The sequence below is a fragment of the Saccostrea cucullata genome, unplaced genomic scaffold, assembly GCF_032062105.1.
Source record: "Saccostrea cucullata isolate Sc308-1 unplaced genomic scaffold, CSIRO_AGI_Scuc_v1 ctg5616, whole genome shotgun sequence".
NCBI lineage: Eukaryota > Metazoa > Mollusca > Bivalvia > Ostreida > Ostreidae > Saccostrea > Saccostrea cuccullata.
The window spans coordinates 47,666-67,500 of NW_026940014.1; the positions used below are offsets into that span (position 1 = coordinate 47,666).

The 19,835-nt window shown below is 34.6% G+C and overlaps 2 protein-coding genes and 1 long non-coding RNA gene across 3 annotated transcripts in view; all 3 read right to left on the reverse strand.

Moving 5' to 3' along the window:
- The window catches only part of LOC134254466 (centrosomal protein of 152 kDa-like), a 58,101-nt gene that overhangs the window by 25,060 nt on the left and 13,206 nt on the right, over nt 1-19,835 (reverse strand). The window contains exon 8 of the mRNA XM_062736972.1: nt 17,008-17,147. Within this exon, the coding sequence (XP_062592956.1) occupies nt 17,008-17,147 (140 nt within the window). The remainder of the gene's footprint in view (nt 1-17,007; nt 17,148-19,835) is intronic.
- Nucleotides 8,981-11,337, reverse strand: LOC134254461 (uncharacterized). The gene is made up of 4 exons (XR_009989324.1): nt 11,042-11,337; nt 10,592-10,690; nt 10,260-10,308; nt 8,981-9,876 (listed from the first exon to the last, which is right to left on the reverse strand). It is a non-coding gene; the product is annotated as an uncharacterized LOC134254461 (long non-coding RNA).
- LOC134254464 (uncharacterized) lies at nt 18,473-19,621 on the reverse strand. Its single transcript, XM_062736970.1, has one exon. It carries the CDS (start codon nt 19,619-19,621, stop codon nt 18,473-18,475), a length of 1,149 nt encoding a protein of 382 aa, XP_062592954.1.

Below are 19,835 nucleotides of genomic sequence, written 5' to 3' on the forward strand. Positions count from 1 at the left end.
ATGCTTTATCATCTCTGCCACGTACTGACCTATTTTTCAAATGCCCCGAAGTAGCTTCTTTCTCAACCGTCTTAATCATATCAATGAGTGTTCCTTCAATAGGCATTTTAAGGAGAGACTTTTTCTTGTCACTCTTGTCTCCCTTCAATCGCGAAGAAATAAATGATTTTCTTTCATTTTCTAATGGATCCTCAGCTTCAAGATCAATATTGAGCACTTTTTCCATCTTTGAAACAAAACCGTTCCACTGTAGCGGATCAGAAGAATCTGGTGCACCAAAAGGCACCTCTACGGCCGCATCTGAATTGGTACACAAACCACCAAATGATGCATTAGAATCTATATCCTCAAAATCATTATCTCGTGCATTAACAGACAACACATCTGCAACACTGGACTCAAAGGCTGACATTTGTTCATCATAAGCCTTAAACTTGTCAAAATGAGGTCTGCTTATGGTTGCCGTTTTGGAATTGGTGGTCTCATTTCCTCTGGTCAACCTTGCCTCGTTTGCTGCAAATGCCGATATGTTATGTTGATCATTAAAATTTTCATCAACATTCTTTTGTTTAAGTAACAATTCGACCTGCTGTCTTACTTGTTCTTGAATAATTGCGGATAAATCCACGACGTCGGGTCTGTTACGTTCGGCATTCAGTAAGGCATTGTCGTTTGACTCCTGGACTGCCGCCTCCACAGACGGACTTACGTCCTGCACTGCCATGCCGTCTCCACAGACGGACTGAGGCACCTTACTGTTCATTTTAATTGTTTTCTGTACACTTTTCTCGATCATCTTCGTTATTTTATCCTGCCGTTCCTTTGACCAGGTTTTACAAGTGTCACATGGAAAGGCCTCATTACAGAGACGATGTTTATAACAAAAAACGTGATCATCTAGAATGTTCATCTTACCCGAACATTTAGAACAGTCTTTAAACTCTTTCTCCATAATTACAACGGGATAAACGCTTCCAAAAATGCCAATATAAACTTTATTTTGCACTGCATGAGGAAAACCGCATGTCCAATATGGCGTCGAGAGAAAACTGAAGAGTTATAGTTAAGGGGGATAACTGGAGGTGATACCGTAGTTACTCTAAAAAAATATATCGACGCATTGTATGGGGAACTAGAGGGAAATTGCAAATAGTTAAGGAGGCAGGTAAGTGGAAATATTGAAATGAACTAGTTTATTCAAAACCTAGGAGCAGAGACGAAGATTTTCAAAGAATTCATGTATTTTCACTATATAATCTATAGAATCCCCCCCCCCTACCTACACCAGAACCCTTGACCCTGGGGCCATAAAATTCACAATTTTGGTAAAGGCACTCTTGCTCATAATAACTATGCACTTAGTTAGTTTATTTAATACCCAGGAGCAAAGAAGAAGATTTTCAAAGAATTCATGTAATTTCACTATTATAATCTATAGAGCCCCACCCTTACACCAGAACCCCTGACCCTGGGGCCATAAAATTCACAATTTTGGTAGCGGCACTCTTGCTCATCATAACTATGTACTTAGTAGGTTTAGTTAATACCCAAGAGCAGAGAAGAAGATTTTCAAAGAATTCATGTATTTTTACTATATAATCAATAGAGCCCCACCCTAACACCAGAACCCCTGACCCTGGGGCCATAAAATTCACAAATTTGGTAGAGGCACTCTTGCTCATCATAACTATGCACTTACTTAGTCTGTTTAATACCCAGGAGCAGAGAAGAAGATTTTCAAAGAAGTCATGTATTTTTACTATATAATCAATAGAGCCACACCCTAACACCAGAACCCCTGACCCTGAGGCCATAAAATTCACAAATTTGGTAGAGGCATTCTTGCTCATCATAACTATGTACTTAGTTGGTTTATTTAATACCCAGGAGCAGAGTAGTAGATTTTCAAAGAAATAATGCATTTTCACTGTATACTTATTTAGCCCCGCCCTAGCACTAGAACCCCTGACCCCAGGGCCATAAATTTCATAATTTTGGTAAAGGACTCAATGCTGATTACAATCATGCAAACAGTTTGACTGCTTGATGTCCAGGAGTAAAGGAGAAGATTTTTAAAGATTGCATTAATTTTAGTGGTTTGGCCCCACCCCTCAGGCCCCAGGGGGGCAGGGATCATGAAAATCAAAATTTTTGTTCCGCTTCACCCATAGATGCTTTGTGCCAAATTGGTTGAAAATGGTTCTGTGGTTGCAGAGAAGAAGCTGAAAATGTTCAAATGTTAACACACGATGGACGACGGACGACGCACAACGACGGACGAAAACGGATAGCAATAGGTCACCTGATTTTACTCAGGTGACCTAAAAAATGTTGTATGTTATTATAAAACATGTACATGTTTACAAAATATTGCTGCAATATCAATAGTCAGAATTTTATTTTAAGTCTACAGAATGAAAAATGAAAAAAAGAGGGGGGGGGGGGGGAACCTGGGAAAGGGCAATGAGGAGACCGTTTTAATTGAGTGGTCGGAAGGGGGGATGTTTTAAAAGTTATGTGTTACTTTCTAAGTTCTAAAGATAACATTTTAAGTTTAAATGAAGTATCATTGTTTTGTAAATTTACTTTTTAAATTTATGTATTCATTCTTAATCTTATCTTTAAACCTTATAAAGTAACACATAACTCTAAAACATCCCCCCTTCCGACCACTCAATTAAAACGTGCTAGTCAGCCTTGTACAACATAAGCAGCCCGAATTCTACCATGCAGTAAGTTTATCAATGTCTTAATCTGAGCAAAATAAATATTCTTGTCCTTTTTTAAATGCCTGTTTTTCAGATACTGAGGTCGAATTTTCTCTAACTTGGCGTAGTGTAGTAACCCTTGGACTTCCGGTCAAGGAACTGTCATTCATGCTTTTGAAACACATGAGCCCGAAAAGTCGTTATGTAGTGTATATTTGCATCTGTAGCTCTCCCTTTTCTTTATTTTGAAAATTTCCAACATTAGCAATGAAAATGCGTGCTTTCAGTTAATTTGAGGAAATACAGGCATCACATCCGGAAGAGAAAGAAGGATATTTTTTCCGGACTTTGGGTACAAGACTTATAATTAACAGGTACAAAACCTTGAAAACCCAAAATATTGTCAATAATTTTATTAAAAATGCTAATTTTTGATTTCTGTTCAGGGAGCTAAAAAATCAACTTCCGGTAATGGAATGAAAATCATTCAACCGTTAAATAACTGATTTGGCAAAGTAAAAGATTTCCTAACTTTTTTGGTACATAGTTAAATCCCGTATATAATTTTCACCCCTTAAATTTGGGTGTTGCGTTTCTATTGACAGTGAGTATACATGAATTCTTTGAAAATTTTCTTCTCTGCTCCCAGGAATGAAATAAACTAATTACAAAGTTATGATGAGCAAGAATACCCCTTCCAAAATTGTGAATTTTATGGCCCTAGGTTCAGGGGTTCTAGTGATAGGGCGGGGCTCTATTGATTATACATGTATAGTGAAAATACATTGAATCTTTGAAAGTTTTCTTCTCTGCTCCTTGGTATTAAGCAGATGAACTACCTATATAGTTATGATGAGCAAGGGTACTAATCTTCCAGAATTGTGAATTTCAAGGCCCCAGGGTCAGGGGTACCATAAAGGAGGGAGGGGGGCTGTACTTATATACTGAAACTGGATGAATTGTTCGAAATATGCTCCTTGGTATTAATCAAATATTTTTGAAAAGCAAGGGTGCCTTTTCAAAAATTGTGCAATGTGTGGATCTAGGCCTAAGGGTCAGGGGTTCATGTGTGATTGGGGCATTACTGATCATGCTGAATATTACTGATTACTTGAAATGCATTTTTTGTTCCCCTACCCTGCCTATGGGTATTAAGTAAACAAACTAAGCAACTGGTAAGTGTATTGTTATAATGATCAATGGGGCCTCTTTCAAAATTGTGAATGCCATAGCATCTGGATTAAAACATGAATCAAATTCAATCACTGGAAAGTTGTTGCATAATGGATTATGCTCAGGTGACCTATAAGGCCCATGGGCCTCTTGTTTTGACATCAGCATAAATTTGCATGTAATTTTTACATTTCAGAACAAGATTTTATTTTTAGTTCTTTTATCCAGACAACAAATATGATAAATCATGAAATTTTCTAGAAAAACAGATGTGTTTGTGAAACACTGATGACCCCGTATGGCAACAAATTAGCGAAGATTATACTTTTCTTAAATGCAAACTCACTGGAAATACAAATATGAAGTCAGTCCAGGGTAAAACATTTTCATCAGTTTTGAAACCTTGGTATCCAATAAAGGGATTTTCACAAGGATTACATTAATACATGTATGAGATCACTGGCACTTAGCGTTCAAATGTTAAGGCCAAGGTTTAAGTTTTTTCATAAGTACAAAAATCTCCCAGGTCAAGGTCAAAAGGTCAAGGTATTTGGTATCCAATAAAAGGTCTTCCCACAAAGAATACGTATGTAAAGTATGAAAGCCCAAATCTTTAACATTCAGAAGTTAAGGCCAAGGTTAGAAAATTAATAAGTAGGTCAAACTCCAAGGTCATAGGGTCAAAGGTCTTGCTATCAAATAAAGGTCTTGTCACAAGCATTAAATATGTAAAGTACGAAATCACTAGCCCTAAACCTTTAAAAGTTCTAGTCAATGTTTGCTTTTTTAGAGTAATTCAAACGTCAAGGTCAAAGGGTCAAAGTTCTGGATTTGAATGGTCTTCTCACAAGGATTACATATGGGAAGTATGAAAGCTCTAACCCTTACCATTCAAAAGTTATAGCCAAGATTAAAGTTTTTTTTTTCAAATCTCCAAGGTATCCAATAAAAGGTCTTTTAACAAAGAATACATGTGTTAAGTATAAATGTCCTGGTATCTACTGTTCAAAAGATAAGGCCAGAGTAAAAGTTTTGAATTTTTGTGTAAAAGTGGGTCAAACTCCAAGGTCAAGGTCAAGAGGTCAAATTTGGTGGTTCACAAAGAAAGGTCTTGTCACAAGGAATACACATGTGATATATGAAATATGAAAGTCAGTTCCACTAAATCAAAAGTTTTGAGCAAGGTTAGTTTTTGCAGTCAAACAGACAGACAGACAAACAGACAAGACAACCAGAAGTCTTTGTCGAGACTGTAGCTCTACTGGTTTATACTTAAAACAAAGGAAGAGAAAAGTAGCAGTTGGGACTTGAAACTTTAAAATAGCAATAAATAGAAAAATGGTCCTAGCCGCTTATCAAAATAAAAACCAATGTACAGAATTATGTAACTTAGTATAGTCTACTTGTGTGCCAAGTTATAGTGAAATCGGACCAAAACTGTAGGAGAAGTAGCATTTTGAAAGAATTTTTCAGAAATTTTTATTTTTAGTAACCATGGCAACACCGTTCATCAAAATCCAAAACTGATGAACAGAATTATGGATCTTAGTTAAACTACTTGTGTGCCAAGTTATATTGAAATCGAACCAAAACTGTAGGAGGAGTAGCATTTTGAAATAATTTTCACAGAAATTTCTATTTTTAGAAACCATGGCAACACCATTCATCAAAATCAGAAACCGATGCACAGAATTATGTATCTTAGTGTATTCTACTTGTGTGCCAAGTCATATTGAAATCGGACCAAAACTGTAGGAGGAGTAGCATTTTGAAAAATTGTTTACAGACAGACAGACAGACAGACGGACAGCTAGACAGACGGACGGACGACGGACGCATTACTATCGCATAAGCTCTTCTGGTCTCTGACCAGTAGAGCTAAAAACTATATACCCCCGAAACTTCGTTTATGGGGGCATAAAAATTTCTAACCTACCTACCGACCCAATAATTTTACCCATAGTCGGGTAGAGGGCAAGTAAACACTATTTTAGAGATGGCTCAATAAAGAATTTTATGGTTATAACATTTCATTAAAATCTCATTTTAGTGTCACTGTACTGTACAAAATGAAACCTATCCATGTTGCTAGGGAAAAGTGGTTGCCATGGAGACATGATTAAACCAGTTGATGTGTATTTTTCTGACATGTAAAAACATGTACATGTAAATGTGGTATTATTTTTTTTTGCATTGTGACTGTGTATAGGTTCATTTTTGCATTATATTCTCTTTATGGTTCAATTGTACTACCAAAATTTTCACTGTTGTTAAGGAAAATTGGTTGCCATGGTGAAAAGACTGAACATGAATTGAAGTCTTTTTTGAGAAATTCATATAAGTAGAAGATTATTTGATGATCTATTTATATGATATTCTCATCGCAGTACTAGTAATCATAAAACTTCAAATTTTGTGTGTGTTGCTATGGAAACTTGGTTGCTATGGTGAAATGGACAAGCTTTGTATGTTCATCAGATAAAGATGATCAATATATCTTACCATTTATCATGATTATGTGCATCTATCTTAAGAAGGTAACTGCATTTTATTGTATACATTGTGTATGTTCTTGTCTGAATGTGTTAGAAATGTGCCTGAAAGAGTTGCCTAGCAACCATTCTTGTTTGTGTTTCCGACGCATTTGATTTTTATTTTGAGTACAACTTGTAATCATTGTTTATAATATATGCCACAGAATTTGCAACTTTTCCAATAATTATATTTATATGCCTTTGAAATACCATAAAATTGTCAAATTTACAGAAAATGAATAAACATTGAAACAGTACCCATTCGGATATCCTCTAGAAACACCATAAAGCAGTATTTTAAAAGTATTGTATAATTTTATCTTTAATGAACCTTTGTCTTTTCTTAATAAACTGTTGCTGTGTTCTAAAACATGTTATTTTCTTTTTTATACCAATATAAAAAATAAGTTTTTAAAATTTTTCAAAACACTATACACAACTGGTTGCTATGGAAACAAAAATATGTCGTTTTCCATAACAACCATTGGTATTGAAATTTTTTACTCTGCATGACTTCATATGTCATCATTACGAAGAATTGTGGAAAGTTTCATTAAAATCCAAGATTTTCAATGTGCCGCCTTTTGCATGATTCTTACTGAGACCACTACTTAAGTTGGGTAATACTAACTCGATATCCCGTTGTGCGAGTCAATGTACTTTAAGTCGTCCACTAAAACGAAGCAAAATTCACACATTTTCTCCAGTTTTGAAGTCTTTCCGGAGATGAAAAACACAAAGTAAAGATCCAGCGTTCACGAAAATCATCTTTTTCTTTTGTTAATTGCAATTAAAAGGTACAACATCTCTGGTTTGAATAAACACAGTAGCTTTTTTCGTTCACAGAGAGGCTCGAGCCCAGAACAGAAAACATTTTGGAAAAACCCATGATTGGTAAAAGGCGTAGCGTGATTGGTCAGATCTGTTCTAGAAAGGCACCATTGACCAATCACATCTCGCGTTAAATATTTGATGCAATGTTTAGTGAATTTAGTGGACGACTTAAATTACATCACTTGCATGACAGGATATCGGATCTGCAAAACACTACTTACACGATTCTTAAATGACCGCGATGGTATTTTAATTAAAGAGTGATTATTGCTGAATGATCCCAGACGTTATTTCACTAACTGCAAGGTATTTTATTGAAAACACGAGTCATTTCCGAGATCGACCCTGTGTAAATTCGAGCTGACGTTGTTTCCCTTTCTCTTTTTGTACACATATAGTGATTACGTAAAATCAAATACAGTATGTTACAGGCCCCTGTGGATTTTCAGTGTAAGTCTAACTGCATCAATGATTCGCTGAGTAATTATCTAGTAAGCAGAATTAATGTGCGAGTCTAATACGTTTTTTTTTTTACTCTAGACTGTTCATATATGTTTTAAAATTCTTACAAAATTGATGATTAATTAGTAAAATCATGCATCCGATATGAACTAGATATGAATGCACACTTACGGCAAAAAGGATCATGTATCTGATTCAATAATTTGAATGGGCAAAACTAAAATCTTAAGTCAAGAAAACCAGGGAATTAGTTTAAACATCTGTATAGTTTAATTACGAATATTTAAGTACAGCAAATATTTCAAAAAGAAGTTGATTTAATTTGCTCAAATAAAGAAAATGAAAATATTTATTATCAATTCCGTAATGAGGAACTGTGATACACCTTGTTACATGGGGTCCACGATCGCTGACATCAAGGATGCCGACATCAAGTTCGAGGTTCACGGTTTTTACTGTACCTTTGATCACAAACACAACGAGTTGATCATATTTATAGCATATAAGAAATCGTCTCAAACACTGTCTAGTTGTTTTGAAGTTGTTTATTTCGAGTAGTTTCCTTTATTACATAGTTAAAAGCCCAGATGCATGATACTTGATAATGGTGTTTTGAACAGCTAGACACAAACTCCCTCCTCCTTTCACGGGCGCTATTGCGAAAAATAAACCAAAATGACTTATTTTGTCATTGCACAGCGCAAAAATCATTGGGGGTGTGGTTTGCATAATTAACCAAAGAACAGTACGGTTCGTTTCTTGCACGGAACGGTACGCTTTGTGGACGGTACAGTACACTTTGTGCACCGAACAGTTCGCTTTGTGGACGGTACGCTTTGAGCACGGAACGGTTCACTTTGTGGATGCCCCTGCGAGGTGAAATTCATAATTTCAGGAACTTTTATGAATCGTTCATGAACATTCATGATGTGTTCATGAACGGTTCATGACTGGTTCATAAAGATGGTTCATGAACTTTATTCATGAATATATTCATAAAATGTAGTTCATGAACAAATGATGAATTTATATGAATAATGGTAATTTTCATTTTAAAGACAGAAAAAATGTAGAGTTCAAGGTATTATGAATGTTCATGAATTTTCATGAAGACTAAAATAATTGACAAAAATGATTGACAGAAAACACTCATTTCTCTCATAATGCAACTTTTGCATGCAGATGCAATTGTTGAACAAGCCTCTGGCATAATTTATATTTAATACCATTCTTTCACCAACTATCTGAAAAAATAAATCATGAAATCTCTTAACATTTCGTGTTTTTATTTGATTTTAATCAAACAAACACTGCATCACCATTGACAGCATTTTTTTTCAAATTGATTATTTATGTTTCTTCATAATTTAAATGAAACAGTTATAATCATCATAATGTGCTTTAAATAATGTCGTTTTTCATCACACAACTTTGTTCGACCAAATTTTCTCTAACATCAAATTTTAAACAAGTTGCAAAATAAAAAATTCACAGTTTCTTTTACAATGTTTTTTGAGACAAATATAATAGCATATACCACTCAGATGTACAATATAAGCACACTTTTTTAAATGTATGTATTCTCAATGAAACTGCAAAGTATTTTACATCAAAGGTTATTAACAGAAATATCCAAGAAAAAATAAGATTACTGGGGGATCGCCTTGGTTAAATTAGTGATAATCAAGTTATGATATACATGTATGTAGTAAACTAAAGTATGAACTTTTTTTTAAATAAGAGGTTAGATTCATTAAATGACATTGGCCAAGGATTGGGAGAGGTCATTGAAACCTCAACAGTATATACATTTACAATAAAGTGCCAGTAGCCCATGTACATTTACTGTACAAAGTTAGTGACAAGAGTGACAAACACATGTATTAAATGCAAAAATATATGTAGTACACAACAACATTGACACAAAGATCCCATAAATGAACATTTGCTATTTTCCACCAATGTATGTGCCAAAGATCCCAATTATGGAAGATACAAAACTTCTGACATGTTGCTAGAATCACATCCTCAGATATCCCATGAAATTTGCAATAGAGGGTTGACAGGTAATTGGCGTCACCAACGGATTCACTTTTAGTACGAAAACTCAGCAAGTTCGATGTTGATCATTCCAACAGACACTTCAAACTTTCCTTGCACAATTTCTGAAAGAGGAGATGACCATTTAAGATGTATCATTATTGATATCCGTATAAATATATGACAAATAATGAACTAAAGCTCTACAAAACAATTGTTCTTTTCTACCTGGCAGATCAGTTTACTGTAGAATATGAATTCACTATCTTGCAATTTTTTGTTCAAATTAGGATTAATTCTGATAAATGTAAAAATGTGAAAAGTTTATAGACAACAGACAAACACAAGACTTTGACACTGATCAAAAAACTCACTTAGGCCTTAAAATGGCTCAGGTGAGCTTAAATGAAAAGGCTAGAGCTGAAGCTCAATGCCTGACTAACATTGAAAAAAAATAATTTTAATTCATGTGATTTTATTGATTAAGAAAATAATGAAGAAATCTTACCATTTTTTTAATATAGTTCTTGTCCCAAATCTTGTGAGCATCCGGATTCCTGTAAAATGCATGTATGCTTCATAGAAGATGATATCTTTGATTATATTTGATCTAAAATAATTATACATACCCATGCAGTTAGCATGTTTAGATTACCTTTTAGAATTCATGTTAAAAATAATAAGGATATGGAAATTAGGCATGTTAAGAATATAATTCTTTAAATGTTGTTTACTTGGCATAGTTGCACTATTGTGTTTTAATCTTATGCTTAAAGACATAGATTAATAAAATCAAAGTTAGTTTCTTTGTTTTGAATAATAATTTGAGCTGGTTCTCACCATATTCACAAGCCTAGTGACTGATTGGTTAAGCATCTACATGTATATGCACTTTATCAAAGGCCAGGACTGTGAAAATCATCTCAGGCAATGCAGCAACTATTAAAACAATCGAAACATACAAGATAAGAGCTGAAAAATGGTCATGAACATGCATTACAAAATATATAATTAACTACATGTACATCATACTCTGTAAATGTTATCTTGAACAAAGGAAGGTACAGGTAAAATTCTTGACATCAGTTCGATTTCCAAGCAAGGAAATTCGGGTTAAAATCAATGATCTTAATGATATGTATAGATTTGTAAAATAATTATTACAGAAATAGTGCTTGTCCTAACGATTTCACCGTCGGGCATTTTATGTATGGTGCCCGGATTAATCAAAAGTAGCAGAAACATTCTTCGTTCGAGGACACATAAAATACTGTACAATATTGTACCTACCGGTCTTAAAAATATCGTCATCTTCTTCCATCCCAAGCTGACCATGATCCCCCTGTTCGTGGCACTCGTTCCAACTTTCCTTCTGTGGAACATCAACATGATGAACACGGCATTCGATATTTTTGAATTTCGGTGTTGTTAAAATTAATTGTTCATTGAGCCCGACTTCGATCCCGATGTTATTGTAATCTTAGTCCAAATTAATTGATGACGTAAAAAGTTCGAATTCTTCATTGATAAAACTTATTTTGATATTAAAAAAAATTGTATTTTCAGTGAAAAATTATTCAGATAGTATTTTAAATTTTTTTAAACAGAAATCTTGGAAATTCGAAACTAACGTATTTCTTAGCTCTACCTTACATTTTTGAAAAGGCGCAAACTTGAAAACGCGCGGGCGTTGGAAGTGGGAATTTGGAGAGTGGAAGGATCGGTATTTGTGATCTATAATTTGCATAGTCACTGATCTTTGTCAACTTTTAAAGAAAATAACAGAATATGAAAAAGGAAGACTATATATAGGATTGATCTACTTCATAACTGGTGAGTGACAAAAATGGAGGCAATCACTGAGTCAGAAAACTGTCTGTAAATGTTACTGTGAGTGTCTATTTGTAAAATAAATTGATATGTCTTTTTTTTTATAAATGAAAGTTTTGTCTAACTTTGCTTTGAGTTTGGATCCAACCATATAACATACATTAATTATAGACTGAGACTCGAAACATTCATAGGCCTGATTGATCTACAAAATGGCGGTCCAAGAAAATAGGCTTAAATTCCATTCAGAATCAATGTTTTAATTTGGAAGTGCCTCTGATGCAAAATTAAATGAAAATAAAATGCAAGAAAATACACAAAAAAGTCTTATGTTTTACATTCATGGGTAATTTCAGAAAATCTTTCTTTTTGAAGGAAAAAGAGAAGCAGTTCACAAATGTTGATGAGCAAAAGACAAGAAACTCTGGCTGCAAAAAAAAATCTGAGCTCTTGAAAACGAAAGAAAAAAAGAATTGAAAATATGAATGATATTCAATCAAAGGATCCAAATGACGAAATTCTGGAAATTCCACATGGAGAGACAATAAGGATTTTTGAATTGACCATCTCTGCTCGAACTGCTTAAAACTGTTACCCTGGTGCTGAAAAAACTTTTCTCCTAGACTGGAATTAAAAACTGTTCAATTTCTGGCATTAAAACACACTTTGAAACATGCTGAGGAAGGACCCCCTCTCCTTTTGACCAAGTAAGGTTAAACATTCTGCCAAGAGTTGCGTTTGAATTGAATATTTTTTTTTATACTTTTACCAGGAATGAACTACATTACTCATTTACTATAGTTTAATATGTCAGAACTGTTTATTTTAAGTTTTTTAACAAAGATTTTGTTGCCATGGTTGGAATAAAGATTTTGTTGCCATGGTTGGAAAACAAACAACATTTCTGTGAAATCTTTCAAGATGCTGTATTATAAAACATCTACTGTTACTTTTTTAGCATGACTTCATGCATTTTCATGAATAAACATGAATAATAATATTGCATTTTTTGTTTACAAATAAGCAAGAATATTCATGAATTTTAATGGCTCATGAATTTTTTTTCATTCATGAACATTCCTGAAAAATTCATCAAATTATTCATGAACAGTTCATGAAGATCCAATGAACTTATTATTGGACATTCTTGAAATGATGAATCTTCATGAATATGACTCTTCATGAATTATTCATGAAAAAAAATATTCATGAATATTCATCAATTTTCTTTCATGAATAAAAATTCATGATTTAAAAATGTCCAATAATAAGTTCATAGGATCTTCATGAATATTTCATGAACATTTCATGAACAAAATTCATGAAAAATTCAAGGAAATTCATGAATTATTCATGATCGTCTCGCAGGGGTGGTACGGTACGCTTTGAGAACGGAACGGTTCGCCTTGTGCATGGAACGGTTCGCTTTGTTCACGGTACGGTTCGCTTTGTTCACGGAACAGTACGGTTCCTTTCTGAGGTGTAGAAGCACGGTTTAGGGTCTGTACATGGACTTTTGGATCATCTGGTTTTCTTTCGGATCACCGGGGTTTCATTGGGTTACAGACAGAATTAATTCTAGGAAACAATTTCATTGATCGCGTAGAAAAGGGTGAACTAATTCTAACATTCTAAACTATGAAAATTTGCTCGCATTAATATTTTACGGTATTTTACTATAAAAATAATAATAAAATGAAAGAAAAAGTGAGCTAGCTCACATACCCCACGCTCCCCAAAAACTTGACTGTGAAACACATAATGAAAGGCACAGCTAGTGCACTTTAAATACATAGTATAGATCAAAAATGGCAATAATTGCAAAAAAATCTTCACATCAAAATGTCTTGCATATGAGGACATTTAAATGTGGAATGAAGTTTCTAGATAAATAATGGAATCAAAATTTCTTGGCATTATACAAATCCAAACATTAATTTGAAGTGGTTGGGGAGAGGGGGGGGGGGGGGTGTGAGAAATTTTCTTGAATAATAGGCAAAACTCTTTGGGATAAAATAATGGAATATGTCCTAAATATCTGCATAGGTTGACGAAACTATGTACAACAGTTTAAGAGGAGTAGTGCTGACAAACTGTTCATCTGTATATTCAAAATATGGCCAAAAAGTCTAAGTTGGAAAGTGCGGAAATTCCCGGAAAAATAAAGGAATCGGAATTTCCTGGTAATATGCATATCTACATATTGTGTCCTAAATATCTGCAAAGTTTAACGAAATTCTGTGCAGTGGTTTATGAGGAGTTGCGCTGACAAACTGTTCATCTCTATATAAAAGGTATGGCCAAAAACCTAAGTATTTAGTGCGGAAAGTCCCGGAAAAAATAATGGAATCAGAATTTCCTGGTAATATGCACATCCACATATTGTGTCCTAAATATCTGCAAAGTTTGACGAAATTCTGTGTAGCGGTTTATGAAGAGTTGCGCTGACAAACTGTTCATCTCTATATAAAAGGTATGGCCAAATGCCTAAGTTAAAAAGTGTGGAAAGTCCCGGAAAAAATAATTGAATTGGAATTTCTTGGGAATATGCACATCTACACATTGTGTCCTAAATACCTGCAAAGTTTGACGAAATTCTGTGCAGCAGTTTATGAGGAGTTGCGCTGACAAACTGTTCATCTTTATATTCAAGGTATGGCCAAATGCCTACGTTAAAAAGTGCGGAAATTCCCGGAAAAAATAACGGAATCGGAATTTCCTGGTAATATGCATATCTACACATTGTGTTTTAAATATCTGCAAAGTTTGACGAAATTCTGTGCAGCGGTTTATGAGGAGTTGCGCTGACAAACTGTTCATCTCTATATTCAAGGTATGGCCAAATGCCTAAGTTAAAAAGTGCGGAAATTTCCGGAAAAAATAACGGAATCGGAATTTCCTGGTAATATTCACATCTACACAATGTGTCCTAAATACCTGCAAAGTTTGACGAAATTCTGTGCAGCGGTTTATGAGGAGTTGCGCTGACAAAAAAAAGAGGACTGACTGACTGACTGACTGACGGACTGACTGACGGACGGGTCAAAAACATTATACCTCCCGCAACTAGTTGCGTGGGGTATAAAAATAGTCGTCTGATTCCGCCGTGACCATGCAAAACGAGTAATGAATCAATTTATAGTATTAATCGATTTAATTCCGTCCGTAACCTTATTTAAGAAGTCGATTTTATTTCTGGCTATTTTGTTAGATCGTGTTCATCTAATTTTAAATTGGTTATAGACTTTCAACATTCCGCCCTTCAAACATGCCTCTTATGAGATTAAGTCTGTAATAATTTCCAGGGTTTTAATTTATTTGCCGACTTGACCCTCTTTTAAATTACAGTCGCACCTGCTGTTACGGCCACCCTTAATCAGCGGCCACTCCCCATGAGCGGCCAGTTTCAATCCCGCCCGATCATTTTTTCACTGTATTTTAACTCAATTAAGCGGCCACCTGTCTAACACGGCCAGTGGCCAGTGTTTTTAGGTCCCGTGTGCTCAACATGCCCGTTTTCAGCGGCCATTTTGTCTGTTTTGTCACATGACTTCCGTCTGACACGTGACCTCGTATCCTCATACGAAGCCAAACATGAGCAGCTGATAATGAGTTAATGACCAATAATAATTGCAGGTGTAATTTGAATTCTGTCAGGATTAAATGATTTATTCGTTAACAAATGTTTTTTGGTGTTCTTAATATACGAAAGTAAGTTGTTGAATATTTTCATAATATAAACTCAATAGGCTACATATTAATTACAATTTTGCCTGAGGTTATCAAGTCAAGCGGTCAGTCTCCCGTTTTAACCTTTTATGTTATATAAATAATTATGTATCTAGAAAAATAAAAAAGCTTTACACAGCATCAGGGAAATGCTAAGTTGTTAGAACATTTCATGATTTCCTGTGATGTACATTGTATGGCCGTATAATTAATTAAATTACTAACAAACACAGTCACACACACACAAAAAAAAAACAATAAAAGATTTCTTTCAAAAATTCATGTAAAATGAAATGTAAGAAAAGGGATTTCATTTGACTTAAAACTTCATAAGTTTTTAAATGTGTTGAAATTGGAAATGGATACGTGTGAAAATAAATATACAACTGTGGTTGCAATTTTTTATTCATTGGTTTGAAACCTGGAATAAGTGGCCACCTGTCTTATGTGGCCAATTTGTCATTCTCCCATGAGTGGCCTCTTAAAACAGGTTTGACTGTATTTTTAGTAACAGTGCACGCTAAATCTAATAGCATTGATTTATACTTATTAAGTCGGAAAAGTTGCATTTCACTCTTTTAATATTTATTTATTAAGTTTTGTGTTTTGTATTGTAAAGAAAAAAGTATTTTATCATTCAATTTTCATTAATTAATACATATATGAGAGCTTAGTGTTCACGTAGAAGTACATATACAGTTACAGTTGTAGCAGATTCATATTCTGTTGACACGGTTTGTGTTAATGCATAGTGCTATTATATTAACATTTATTAAGATTTCAACTCAGGAAATCAATTTTCTTTAACTGTATATATAGATCATGAGAGATATATCGTGTTAAATTTATCAATTTTGTTATAGCTGATTTCTTTGACCTTTTCTTTCGGCCAGCCTTCTACATGTATTGTTTCCTAAGATTTTATTATTTAATTTCGATTTTTTATACACCGCAGATTGTAAGCTTTAGACATTAAATACAAATATTTAATTTATTGAGTAAAGTTCTTCCGTAAACTAATTTAGTACTTGTAGATAAATTTATTACGTTTAAATGAAATTCTTTTTTTTTAATAATAAAATGAACTCATTTATAGTGTTTCATAAATTTATAATAATGTACCCGTGATAAACAACAAAACAATGAGATTTTTAAGCCAGCATTACATGTATGTTCAAATATCCATAATTAAACGATTCTTAATTCAACCTTAAGACAAGAATTCGACATTTACAATAATAATTGGAAATAATAATTAGAAATCTTCACCTTTGAGTTGAAATAAAAGAAATACAGTCTGCGTTTCATTATAATCCATTAAATCATTGTCAAATAAATCAATAATTAAATAAAACTTTTGAAAAATTACCACAGTGATCTCAAGTTGTTTTATAATTAAAATACTTTAAATATACCTTATAATTTAGATTTGAAGCTTTGCAAATATCTAACTTTAAATATTGCAGTAATCAAACAAAATTATCTTTTCGTCTTGTCAAAAAACGTTCCGCATTTTGAAACAATTCTATCAGGTTTTGCGTTTATCCTATTGTTAAAATCGTTTATCAGGTCTATCGTGTTTTGCGTTAATCCTATTCTGCGTGTATCCTGTTGTATCATGTGTGTATCCTATTGTATCATGCATGTATCCTATCGTATCGTGTATCCTGTAAAGAATAACGATGCGGGTACTGTACCTCCTCTTTCCCCCTTTGTAGGGCCTCCACCTGACTCTCGGTAGCCTGGAGTTTCCCCTTCAGCTGGGCGTTCTCTGTCTTGGCCTCCATCAGAAGATCCTGACATTGTTTGAGACTGGTGGAGGTCCCCTCCTTCTCACCTGGATAAGAAACATTAATTGATAACTTTCATTCATGTATTATTCATCCTCAATCTGGCAAAGACTTATTGATTCAAATATGCTTATGTTAGACTGACCAGTAATTTCTAACAATGGTCTTATTTATTTATAAATTATAACAGTTTGTGTAACAGTTGACTATGCATGCTGTTTTTGATGTCTTAAGAGCTTGAGTTTCTCAACATATTAAAAAAAAATTATATCCTCGGAGGTCCATGAGTCGTTACCCTAACTTGATTGTGACTGTTTGTAAATAAATTTGAAATGCTGTTTCATTTCGTAAGTCATACCTTAATAAAACATGTTCTTTTCTTTGCAGTAAATTGTTTAAATAAAAAAAGCATGCCTTTTTGATTGTTTTCATCTCATTTAAGTTACCGATGTTTACTCGGCGACATTTTGAAAAGCAGGTCCTAGGGTCGTGACGTCAGCGGAAATTGAAGTAAAAAGGCCAAGAGAATGAATATATATGTTTTTCATTTTTCAACTGAAAGTTTAACTGTGTTTCAACATTTTTTAAAGACAAATTAATACAATCTTTACAAAGAATTAATTTTTTAGTTAAACAATTATAAAAACTGAAAGTTTAACTGTGTTTCAACATTTTTTAAAGACAAATTAATACAATCTTTACAAAGAATGAATTTTTTAGTTAAACAATTATAAAAACTGATATAACTAAGCTGAATTTAACCCTGTCTAATTCAATACTAATTTAGGCACCATCAGCAGTAATGTGTTACTCTTTATTACAATGTGGGCAAAAGAATGGATCATTCCTTCGAACAACACGTATTGGTGAACAATAGATCAAGTGAACCCAATGGTTGCACTTGTCACATTGCGCCCACTTCACAAATACAAGGGATACACATCTCTTTAACTCATCTGGCTGGAACTTCTTGCAAACGCAGCACAGTTTAGAGGCATCCATCTCAACATCACTGTCAGTGTCTGAAGTGTTTTGGAGGTCCTCAGAAACGGTCAGATTGATTGTTGATGAGCCAGGTAAATCATCAAGAAGTGCAGTTTTTTTAAAACTTGTCTTCTGGTGCTTCTTACTCCAGATATCTTTCTCTTTTTTCTTCTGACTTTTTTCATGGTCTTTCATTTGCTGATGCACATTTTCTGAAATTTCTCTCCCTGACACGATCTTACTCATTGTTTTCCTCTCTTTAATTTCTCCTCCACTCTTTTTTACCTTCAGTTGGTTCTCCTTCTCGTGTAACTTTACCACATAATTTTGCTGATGTACATTTTCTCCCTTTTCTTGCCCCAATCCTCTCTCATTCTCTTGGCTTTCATTATTTCTTAATTTCAGCAGCCAGGCCCTTGAAGACTTCTGCTGGTACCAAATACCTCGAAGGAACTGCGTCTTTGCAGAGGGGATAAATTCCAGTACGACGAAATCCAGACTGGATGTTTTTGGGAGACAGCGCCTTCATATATGCCTTGCATGCAACTTCACAAATGTTATACCTGGTAATTGTTGCTGCTGTTTCCCTTATCAGCTTGTGACACAAACAATTGTAAATGTTTTGAAATGGGCCGTAGCAGGCAACATCCATTGGCTGTAAGACATGGCTTGTATGCGCTGGAAGTATAAAGATAATTATCCCCTTCTGACTTGCCCACTCTACAAGATCCACTGACACATGGGATTTGTGTCCATCTAAAAGGAGCAATATCTGTCCTTCATCTCGTGGAACAAACTTGAGGAAGTGGTGTTCCAGATAGTGTCGGAAGATTTGTCCATTTGACCACCCAGTCTCGCTCACTGTGCCACTAGCCCCAGGGGATGCTCCACTCAACAGCTCTGGCATCATCCGTTTGCCGGGAAAGACAAAAAAAAGTGGTACAGAGACACCACTTGCACTGCCTCCTCCAAGAATGGTGATAGTCTTTCCACGACCCGATGTGACTGACTGCGGACAGTAAGCTGAATCTCCGACCACGGCTGGTGGTTTGTGGTCAACAGAAATGCCCTTTTCATCAACATTAAAGATGAGATGAGGCTTTCCATACAGATCATGTTTGGAGAGAGTGTTACCGAGATTTTCAAAATAGCTGGACACTGTTTCACTGGAAGCCATTTTGGCTCTAACATGCTCTAACCTTCGTGGCTTCAAAACTTTCAATTCAGGCCATCGCTTTAAAAAACCTCTCATCCACTTCATAGAAAAGGGCTTGTCAGGAGTTCTCTTACCCACAAAAATTGCGTAATCTGTTGCAATATTTATGCATTCCTGTCTTGTATACCCATAACCAAAAGCTGCCATTGATTTAAAATGGTTGACTAGATTGGCCTCTTCAAATGTGTCTAGAACTGGAGTTTTACCAAAAACAGCTGTTTCTTGGTCAACTTTAAGCAAAACCCTGTCCCTTAATGTTGTATCGGGCACCCGAAAAATTTTGGAAGCTTTCCTTACTGACATTTTCTTTTCTTTAACCATTTTATATGCATTTGTCATTTGTGATGGAGAATAAAGTCTATAATTTCTTTTGTGAGGCTTGGGACTTTTCTAAAATAGTAAACAAACAAATCCATTGTAACAAAAAAATGTCTAAGGCAGTGTTTTCAATAAGATTTTCAATAGAAGGAAAAATAGATGGAATAGCAGGAAACCAGTCTCGGCGAGGGGTCTGGGGGCCGCCTTAGGCCTCCAG

Coding starts and splice junctions, on each gene's coding strand:
- LOC134254464 (XM_062736970.1), bottom strand. CDS start 19,621: ATGGTTAAAGAAAAGAAAATGTCAGTAAGGAAAGCTTCCAAAATTTTT.